This window comes from Mycetomoellerius zeteki, unplaced genomic scaffold, assembly GCF_001594055.1.
Source record: "Mycetomoellerius zeteki isolate Tzet28-1 unplaced genomic scaffold, Tzet1.0 scaffold145, whole genome shotgun sequence".
NCBI classification, from domain to species: domain Eukaryota; kingdom Metazoa; phylum Arthropoda; class Insecta; order Hymenoptera; family Formicidae; genus Mycetomoellerius; species Mycetomoellerius zeteki.
The window spans coordinates 3,388,698-3,399,963 of NW_017256393.1; the positions used below are offsets into that span (position 1 = coordinate 3,388,698).

Here is an 11,266-nt window from a genome sequence, read left to right on the forward strand (position 1 = left end):
AAAATAATTTTTGGTTTATAGAAAAAAATATTTCATTTGATAAACTATCAAAATTCAAAACGATGAAATCGTTATTTTTTTCTACACACACATGCGCCTTCTTTTTCAATAATTATTTTCTCAATAAAAAGTATTAATCACTGTACGATTAATCATATCATTACTTGCTCTGTAATCTTCTATCACATCCACCTTAAACGCATCGTAGCTTCAATTTGACCAACCATTGGATACCTACGTAAGAATCTTGATTCTTCATTTTTCTTGTATATCGACTTTCTTAATTAGGACAAACCTTGTTTGGAATTGATCATAAATTTCGTTTACACAAACGAAATTTTCTTCGGCTTGTCAGTTTAATCGCAGTTTTCGAAGAATATTCGAAGAACCGATATTCTTCGGTTACCAGAAATCCAATTAGGATCCAGTATCCTTGTAGAGTTTATTCGTTCGACATGAGCTGCACGCTGTCGTCGGCCGATCGATGAAGTCGTCGAACTTCAGACAAGGAGCGAATCGGTGTCGGATGTAATAACGAGAAGGGATGGGAGTGCCGATCTAAGATAAAAAAAAAATAGCATATGGAAATAATTCGAAGTGTTTCAGATTTTTCGAGTTATTATATAGACAATTTTTCATTTATAGAACAATTTATATATGATGTGTAAAATATATAATATACACATACTTTTTAAAATTTTTAAAGTGAATTTCACTCTGAAGAGTGAAATCTCTCTCACTTTCAAAAATTGAAAATTGAGCCACTATTTTTTAAGAATGAATTTTGAAGGCTGAATTTTCACTCTTTTAGAGTGAGCTTTCACTCCAAAGAATTTAGACAGTTATATATTTATTTATTATATTATTTATTTAGTTCATGTTCATAATGTTTATAATTTATATGTAATTATGTAAATAATTATATATTATTTATAAATAATCAATATATGTAGTGTTATACATATATTATCATATACTTCTTTATTGATCAGATTTTATCAGCAGGATAGAAAGCTATAATTTTCCAACGATCGCCCACTTTCAGGAACCTTAATTTAATCGGGTTAAAAGTGGAAAGAGGCAATATACATACATTGATACGTGCATGTGTATGTATGTGTGCATATGTGTATATGTGTAGGAAAGAGAGAGAGAGAGAGAGAGAGAAATTGCGATCGCGTGTGTCTAGAGTCTACAGTGCAATGTCAAGGTTGGACGTAAGTGTCTCTCATGAATCGATTTACTAAAACTCTGATCTATATTTTCACAATATCATGTCGGCATAATTTCACTTAGACATGCAAACTTCCCATCTCTCTCTCTTCGATTCGATTATACAATATCATTTTCATATTGCCTTCTTATGATTTATGTCCTGGAAAAAATGTTATATAATGGACATATTACCTGGTAAAAAATTTTTCATGCATAAATATATATATAAATATATATAGATTTAACATACATAAACATACATAAATACTCATAAACATATGTAATTATGTATGAGATATGTCCGTACATGTTCACTCTAAATCCGTAGCAATGAAAATTTTACTGCTAACAAAAGTGAATAGCAAAGTCATTACTTTAAGTGTAGATTTTCACTGCTTTGAAGTTAATCTGTCTCTTACATGAAGGAGTGGACTATTTCATTCAATTAATCGAAATGGTTTAAGCATTAGCTTAATGCATTGCAAAATGCATTGAATGTTACTGCAAGGAGTGAATTTAACAATATAGCACCGCTATGTCATTTGTCGCATGTTTATCGTTTATCATGATCGTTATGGGCGAGACGCATCTTGAGACACATATGACAAACATAAAAGACAGATTAATTTAGTTTGCAAAAAATTATATACGTATATATCATTATATCATTAAACCATTATTTTACTATTAAATAGATTAAATTTATAACGTATATAATTTTTTCAAAAATTTATAATTAAAAATAAGGTTAATAGGTTAATAGATTGATAGCATGCTCTGTTCAAAATCTGTCTCCGCAGGCTTTGCTATCTGGGTTTGAAAAATAACATTATTCTGTCATTATTATAACCTCCAAATTCATTCTTTTTTAGAGTAAATTTTTCACTCCAATTATCGAATGGATTTTCCATTCCCATCTTGCAGTAAAATTCACTAGCAGTAATATTGGCGCAATTGCCACTAATGCCTGTATTGAAATTTCAATTTAATGCAGTAAAATTCCATTGTAATAGATTTAGAGTGTTCATACATCCTTCTTTCATTTGTAAAATTACTTTTTAGTGTACTAAAAATAATAATAATATTGAGAAAACATCAAAAATAGTTAATGGGACAGTTTCTACATTGTTTGTTTTAGAAAAAATCAAGTTTGGAGAAATGTAAAAGAATTGCTCATATATATGAGGATATTGCATGTAAAATTATACATAGTTATGTATGAGCAAATTTTTTTGCATTTTTCCAAACTTGATTTTTTCTAAAACAAACAATGTAGAAACTGTCCCATTAACTATTTTTGATGTTTTCTCAATATTATTATTATTTTTAGTACACTAAAAAGTAATTTTACAAAAGCAAGAAAGACATGTGGACATATTTCAGGCATAATTATATATGATAATGAATATTTATGCGTGTTTAGATATATTTATACAAATTTATACATATTGATACATAAAAAATTTTTTACCGGATATAGGAGAGAGTGGTCTAAATCGGATCTATTTGCAGTTTTTACTCTCTATAAGACGTAAATAAAGTCCGATCGAAAATCTAAGGTGTCATTGGAAAGATCATTTAATTCCCTTCATTTTTGCTTCAGACCATTTTGACGTATCTCTCACCTGTATTGAACTATAATGGAAAATATAAAAACGTTTTTTCTGGTCCGATTTGGAACTATTGTTCAACTGACATTAAATATTAATTAATTTTATATAAAACGATATATTCATAATTATATTATAAAAACATCAATTTAAAGGAAACGCAAACACTTTAGTTATAAATAAATATTCGAGTAACAAATTTCTATTAATTTTTAACTTAATTTAGTCATAGTTTTTCTTTACATAAATTATTCTTAAAGTGAATGTGCATTGTGTACTCTAAATATCCTCGTTAAAATCCTCACCTCTGATATCAGTCGTCGTCTCGCTTCTGGAGAGCTCATGGTCGTTACCGCGATGCGAGGGTGTCTTTGACGGACTCTTGACTAGGAGTGCCGCATCATTCTTGCCTGGGGTGGTACTTTCATCCTGATTGGGAAACTGGAAGGCCGTGGAATTGGGCCATGAAGCTGGGGGTGGACTGCGTACCAGGTGCTCATGTACCTGTGCTAGTGTTAGCGGATCCGCGTCACCGTATTCCTGAAAACATATATCTTTTTATATTTCTTTTTAGATACGCTTAAAAAGGAGAAAATGCTTCTTTCAAAAAGAATATAAATGCTCTCAAAAACACGCTTCTTTTTTTTTTTTTTTATTTTTTTTTTTAGAAAAAAGTTGATCTGTTTTCAATAAATTTTTATACTATTTTATACAATAATTATGCATAAAAATTGTTCAATAATTTATTTTTATTTAAATTCTGCTTTTAAATTGTAAGCACAAAATGTACAATAATTTTTCCATTAAAACTTTCAAGGATTATTGTAGAAATATTTTAACTAATATATGCGCACACATAAAAATTAATAATTCTGAAAAATAGAGAGAGAGAGAGAGAGAGAGAGAGAGAGAGAGAGAGAGAGAGAAAATATTATTTACTTTAGATCATTTGGAGTAGTTATAAAAAATTTATTTTCATCTCTAAAAGTCATGATGATTAAAAAAGAAACTTTTATTATAGTATATATAGATTTGTAATATTTTGTTAAGTTCCCGAAAGTTTAAAGCGAGATCTCACCTGCGACATTAGAATTGCATCGTCGGACTCGGACTCCTCGATCGATTCCACGAGGCTCTCTCGGCTTGCTAATACCTGCATATAATTAAAGAAAATTTGCACAATTACGTCAATATATATTACACAGTAAAATCGTGTAAAGCACTATCAAGAAATAAAAAAAATTCATTAGCAATTCAATTTTCTTCCTGTACAGTTGGAAAAAATTTAAATAGTCAACCACAAAAATCAATCAAAGAAATAATAATTTTTTTTATATATTAAATTTGAAAGTTCTAAAATACTGCATTTTATAGAAATCAAGAATATATATTTTTAAAAATTAGAGTAAATGTGTTGTAAAGTTTTAAATCATTATAGAGTTTTAGCAATTCGCGAATTAATTGTTCAGGATTGAAAGATTTTATAAAAATCGTCTTTTTTGAGGCAACGTAATGATCAGGCCGAACCTGTAAAAAGGGATTGTCCTGACGACTCAGCCTGAGTGCCTCCATGTCCTGATCAATGTTACGCGTTCTACCGGGTGTCAGGGTCAGAATTGAATGCGAGGGTGACGGCTGACAAGAGACAACGACGTCCACTGCTGTTACACTCAAGGTCGACGGAATTCGCGACATCGTGCTGTCACTTTCCGAGCCGTTTCGACGACAAGCATTGGTAATAATTGCTGTAAGCAGTATTGCTTGTGCTATCGATCATGTATGTAAATGCCTTCATTAACTCGACATAAAATTCTCGCAATGAATGTATATAATTTATCTGAGATATTATTGATAATTGAGTAGATGGAACGTTCGATTGCGCATAATTTATCAGTTAGATTTTCATCTTGTTGATTACATTTAAAGAAACAAATTGAAATAATGTAAGCGATATTCGAAGTAAACGCCACTAATTAATCTTTTACAATTTTAGTTAATAAGTTGCGTAAAAAGGCAAATATCATGAAATACTTATTTAATTTCTATATTAAAATTCCTTAACGAGATATCAACATTTAAGAACTATTGCGTTTTTTACCAGAATTTCAAATAAAATGTATTTTTTTAACATCTTCAATTTTAGTTTAATAAATAATGGTAATAAATTAATGATCGATAAAAAACCAAAAGCTCCAAAGATTTTCTGTGTTACTAAAGAATATTCAGAGATATTTTAAAGAAATTAAAGCTAAACAATTTTAGAAAAGATCAGTGATGTATCTCACCAGGAGTCTCCACCCTGGGCGCTCGTTGCATCTCTTCGTCTTCGTTAATCTTCATTCCTACCGCCAGTTTTTTCGATTTAAACAGATTCGTTAAGAAAGCCGCTCCTTTGCGTTTCACCCGATCATATCTGTACGCGCTTTCGGATGACACGTGTATCATAATTCGTCTGTAAATATAACGTAGTGTAAGTAATCACAACACCGTGTAATTTATAATTTAAAATATAATGCTATCTTAATACATCTTCGGACGACATATGTATCGTTAAGCTAATATTTCATTTATCGTACAACAAATTTTTCAAGAGTATTAATTGTCTGCAGAATAGAGAAATTGTTGGATACTTCTATCCTGTAGTCAACAGGCTTCAAAAATTGTCGTATGATAAATGTAATACTAGCTTTACTCCAGCCTTTGTCATTCGAGATTATAATAAATATAGTGGAAGTTGAATAATTACCAATTTGTAACATTATATATATAGAATTGTGTAAAAAAATTATAGAAAATTTAAATGACAAATTGTTTTACTAATCAGGCATAGATTTAATAAAAATACCAGCATAATAGAATATTATAAATGTCTATAAATCGGCAGAAAATAAGCGTGAAATCAATCTATAATAATCATACAGCCAAAAGATTAATTTGCATATTGTTCTCAAGTTGATACAAAGAACTGTATAATAACTCACTATAAATTGTAATGTAATAATTTTATATTGCAACAATACGTCAGTAATATGATAAGTCAAAGCGATAGATGTGACGACTTACACCACTTTCACTTTTAACCCATCAATCGCCACAATTAAGCAGCCTCATAACGATTAATCACTTCCGAGAATTTTTATTGAAAGTTCAATCTTATCAATATACATGTATATATTTATCAAAAACTGGTATGAGATAACGCTAATAAACAAACCGTGTCGGGACGCATTACCAAGTAAAAACTCGATGGAATTGAAATCGTTGTCAGATTTGCAAGCAACATCGGATTTACAATCCGAGGAGCAGCATACTGCCAACTGCAGCTGCGGAAGGGTGTGCACCTACTCCTGTGCAAGAATTCGCGCAGCTGCAGTTGCTAGCAAGTAGACAGAGCTTGCGTGCGACAGGGGTGGATAAGAAGAGGAAGGTGATGAAAAAGATGAGAGCGAAGTCCTTAAACAGCGAAGCAAAGTGACATTATTCTCTCTTTTTTTATTTAATGGACATCTTTAAGACTCACAACTGTTTACTTAATTAGTAAGACATGGCTGTTTAAATTAAATGGTTGAAGTGAAAAAAAGTGGATTTCGTGAAGTTCCAATTTTTTAATTAGAAATATAAAACGTGTCACACGATTTTACGATTTTAATTTACACAATTGAGAAAATATCCAAATTATAAAAGTACATTACAGATTTTTTACAAATTTCAAGATCATGATTACATATTATTTGTCACATAACTGCAGTATGATCATAATGTATTAATGGCTGAATTTAAAAAATATACAATAATTAAAATTTTTTAATCGCTCATTGAGGAAAATATAAAAAGATCTTCTCTTACATGAATCTGTATATATATGTATTAGTAGAAAACGAAAAATTTCTCAAATGCATAAGATTCGAAAGGTGATATGAAATCTTGTAGATTAATTTTTAGAGTTCGTAAAGCAACCCATTATATATGGGGTGATTGAAGAAGACAGATACTTTTCTAGGAGTGCGTCGTGTCGTTCGATCGATCGCACGAGACTCTGTTATACAAGGGGTGGTTACAATATATGCTGTCAGTGCCACGTATATAATGTGGTCAGTACTAACAAAAAATTAAATAAAGTTAAATAAAATAATAAAATTACGATTTATCCCCTCTCACCTCCGCCAATAATTAAAAATTTATAGCTTGTATCAGTGATGGATATATATGTACGTACATATATATATATATATATCAACATGAGTAATGAACTTATATACATAGGTACTCTGATCAGCTACGCTGTTTCTTAATAAATTTTGAATTACTCTTACCTTCGAAAGTTAAAAGAATCTCGTAAAATGTGATTACAATTCTCTTGCTATTAATATTACATATATTAAATTCAGTTCACACAAGAATTGTAAATTATAAATAGTGGATTATATTTTACATACAATTTTTAATAAAAATTTTAAATGAAACACAAAATTATGTTCACAATAAAGTTTCTATATTGAAGTAATGTATCTTTGAAACTAACTCAGAAATTAAGTATTCTTATTTATTTAAACTTTTGTTTATTTTCTACAGATCTCCAATGTTTCAAGGATATAACTATACACATAATCAATCAGAAGCAGCGTTAACTTTTTACTGAAGAAACCTTATAAACGTTAAAACCTCTCAAATGATATATGGTTATTAAAACTGCACGTGGTTAATCAATCTGATCAAAATAGTGGAATTAAAATTTCGTCCAAACGCCTTTCAAGCAACTCATTCATTCACCGTTAAGAAATTTATAGCGGACCCGAATCTCGATGATTCTCGAAAATAATTTGCAAGCACCCAGAGATATTTAACGGAGCCATGTGAAATGGCGTGAAGCTCGTTGTAAACACCATGTAAACATCGCGATCACTGTGATGTTTGTAGTCGACGATTACGAAGGACAAAACGGAACTCAATTAGCACTCGAAATACGATGCATCGTTGAATTACCTGAAAACTCGCACACCTGCCGACGATGCATCCTTGTGTTGCGTCGCGTTGCAAAGCGTCGCGACGCCAACGACACAAGGGTGCGGCACACGCGAGGTTTTCCGACCGGCGGCAAGCCGCGCCGGTCCTACTCCAGAAAATCAAAGGAAGCCGGCTTATCAGTAACGCGCGCGCATGTACTTGCACTCGGAAGGGGAAGCAACCCTGATTTTCAATTTGGGTGGGGGTGGTCTGAAAATCAGATGTAATCTATAGGCATGATACTCTATAGCATGATACTTCTCTTTCACACCCCCTTTCTTCGCGATGAATCATCGTGAACTTCGATTTAGCTCAACTAATTATAATGTGTTAAATTGCTACATTACATTACATTAATTTGATTGTATAGAAGTTTGTGGAGTCGACATCCCAAATTTTCATACTTAGAGTGTTAATTAAATTGTGTGCGAAAAGGACTATTGTTGGGAAGTTAAGAATGAAGAGAAAGTTTGAGGTAGATATGCCGATTTATTCAAATCATTTGCCTACCTGAAAATTTCGACAAATTGCAACATTAATATCCTGTAAATTAATGTTTAATTGTGGTTCCTAAATCAACACACATTATGCGTAAAATGCGTAAAAATAGCATTCGTACAGCGGCATTAATTCGCCGTAAGTATTATTTCTCCAGAGATAATGTCGAAGCTCTCAAATATCTCACTAAATAATTTCTCAAAAAAGTTTGATTCGTTATGAAATATTCTTTTGTTATATTTAAAATGTAAAATCAGAAGAATTTAAATTAAAAAATCGTTAATTTTTTAAATTTAATTAGTTAATTGTTTTATTAAGATATTATCGCGAATATCATGTTTCTCAATAATATATAAAATAATAAAAAAAAATTATACTTTTTTAATAATTCATTTACATTTGGAAAAAAGGTGATTTATGGCGAAGCAATGGCGTACGAGTGCCTTCTTTGTTACGCATAAATACTTATTTAACACGAAATATTGTGAAAAAGAGAAAAAATTAAATAACAAAAGCGGTTGACGCGAAATAAAATGGTGCCGTAAGTACGAATAACAAAGTTTCTTGATAAACAAAGAAAATTCTTTTTCGTAAAAAAATATGAAATGCACAAAGTTTCTCCTTCGTGAAATAAATTAACATTTCCGTTTCAATTTGTTTAATGAGGCGGTAGAAATACGCTAATAGATGGTACGATCCATCCTCGTATACTTACAGCAAGCAATCAGCAACACTCTCGAGCTCAATAACAATAAGGAATAATAATCATAATCATAATAATCATTGTTCATAATAATAATCGTCATTATTTTCGTTAACGATATGTTAGCCTAGTCCGTATAAACACAGCGACATCGAAACATCGTTTATATTATATATAGAAATTAATTCATATTTATGTATATAACATAAATATATATAATATATATATAAAACATTTGCAAAAAAATCACAGTTACTTAAAACACCTTATCTTCCCACTTTCTTCTTTTTTTTCAAACTCGTTTTTTCTTTCACACTAAGAGATCCGAGATAATTTTTATTTTCTCTTTCTCTCTCTTCCTCTCTCATTCCGCTTTTTTCTCATGCGCACATTCTTTTTTTCGCACCTATTTATAGACGACGTATATCGCGGGAATAATCATCCGCTTTCAGTTATTAAATTAAAAATTAAACAAAAAGGTCGCAGCCAATTTCACAAGACTGTTCATGCTTATCTTCAAGATACATTCGTAAGATTTATTTTGTAATCAAATGAATTTAGCCTTTCTTGAGTGTCAATTATTAAAAAACTATTAATTTTCTAACAATAAGACAATTTGTAACATCTAGTCGAAATTTGTAATATCGAGGTTAAAATAATCAATTTTTAATTAACAAATTGTTGATGTTGCTTCTAATAATTCCTGACAATCAATTCTCAATATATCATGTGTGTGTTGCGAATTTGAAAATTCTGCAAAAATAAGCTTCCTTCCACAAGATACACCAACATCACAAAAAAAAAAAAAAAAAAAACAAAAAACAAATCAGTCAGTAATGACTTCAATTAGACATGGAAATAGTTTCGTGGAAGAAAATCGTTGAGGCAGTGGCACAACATCGATGTAACAATGATCAGGATTTCTTAAGTACTATTCGCGATTTCACAATGTCTTCACTACTTTTAAATCAGAGCAGATGTCCGATTTCTAAATACTGATTTCTTTTCTGCAAAATAATTCGCAATGCTGAATATGATGCGGAAATTTTTCAGGTTTTTTTTGTATTAATTTATATCTATATAAGTTCTCAAAGTTACGAATCAAGTTAACATATTTTTAACGATTTTTGTAATGTTTTGATAGTTCGCAACTAAAACTTGAAGTTTTATCAATATCAGAGTTGTAAAAATTAGTTTTTTGTTAATTTTTAATCTGTAACTACAAGAATTTTTTTTATCGTTTCATATATCTTTTTTTTTTTAGAAGAAAGAAATATAGTATATGCTTTTAGTTATTAGATTTTTAGGAATTAAAATTCACCCAAGCTATTATAAACTCGCTTTACAATTATCGTTGCTCAAATATCAAACAATCGATTGTTTCATTATACGGCAGTGTTGGCACAAAGCGTAAATATTGGCTCTTTGTCGAAGAAGGAAAATTTACATTTAAATACAGTCCTAAGCACATGTAAATAAAGTGCATTTGTCTAGCTAGATCTGCGATTTGTATCACTATGGCGATCGTCGGAAATAATAATTGATAAACTATTATCAATAATTTTTATACATTTAATCCCTCAAATCGCTGCTTCTCTTTCGTCTCGGAAAAAAATAAAAAAATGCTACAGATGAAAAATAGAAGTATATAGATGTATATATAATAAACATATATATTATTATATACACATAATAAACCGTCATAATTAATGTACAGTCTGAGAGAGTTGCACGATATATATAATGAGTCACACCGACCAAGATGTTTGAGAGATTAAGCAACGAAAGAACCTTAACAAAAAGACCTCACAGTAATAGAAATATTTATAATATAAGTATAAGACTTTGCGCGCTACCGTCCGCTTGATAAGCTGAGGACAGAAAAGCCAGTGACGATGGCAGTAAATGTGATTCGATTCGCAAGAAGTCAGTCGACTGCACCGACATTGGCCGACTGTATCGAAGAACAAAAAAATTTACTTTAATAAAAAAAAACAAATACGATTTTGTTGCCGATCCTATCAATAAAAAAATTTTACAAAAATTTTTAATAATATAAAATAAGTTGTAATTTTCAGCACAAAATTGTAGAAAAAATATCGGCAAAAATGAAGAAAATGTCAGTCAAAGATGATTAATACACGCCGGCGCAACTGGCTTCAAGCGACTGATAGCGAGACAGATGGTTGACAAAACATTGATTAACTATTTCAATAGTGCTAATGGGTATGTACAA

General features: G+C 30.5%; 1 protein-coding gene across 3 annotated transcripts; it reads right to left on the bottom strand.

Moving 5' to 3' along the window:
- Positions 1 to 99: 99 nt before the first annotated feature.
- LOC108731984 (uncharacterized) lies at positions 100 to 7,927 on the bottom strand. 3 transcript variants are annotated; one of them, XM_018462560.1, is made up of 6 exons: positions 7,809 to 7,927; positions 5,111 to 5,277; positions 4,353 to 4,570; positions 3,904 to 3,978; positions 3,131 to 3,365; positions 100 to 558 (listed from the first exon to the last, which is right to left on the bottom strand). In XM_018462560.1, exons 2-6 carry the CDS (start codon positions 5,268 to 5,270, stop codon positions 443 to 445), a joined length of 804 nt encoding a protein of 267 aa, XP_018318062.1. In that variant the 5' UTR covers positions 5,271 to 5,277; positions 7,809 to 7,927; the 3' UTR covers positions 100 to 442. The 3 variants fall into 3 exon arrangements, with proteins under 3 accessions (XP_018318062.1, XP_018318063.1, XP_018318064.1); XM_018462561.1 differs by lacking the exon at positions 7,809 to 7,927 and adding an exon at positions 6,058 to 6,133; XM_018462562.1 differs by lacking the exon at positions 7,809 to 7,927 and adding an exon at positions 5,889 to 5,948.
- Positions 7,928 to 11,266: the final 3,339 nt, after the last annotated feature.

Bases quoted from the DNA above. Each gene is read 5' to 3' on its own strand.
- LOC108731984 (XM_018462560.1), bottom strand. From the start codon at position 5,270: ATGATACACGTGTCATCCGAAAGCGCGTACAGATATGATCGGGTGAAA. The intron at 3,366-3,903 runs GTGAGATCTCGC...ATATGTTTTCAG, and splicing joins ATGCAATTCTAATGTCGCAG to GAATACGGTGACGCGGATCC. The intron at 559-3,130 runs GTGAGGATTTTA...TTTTTATCTTAG, and splicing joins GACGACGACTGATATCAGAG to ATCGGCACTCCCATCCCTTC.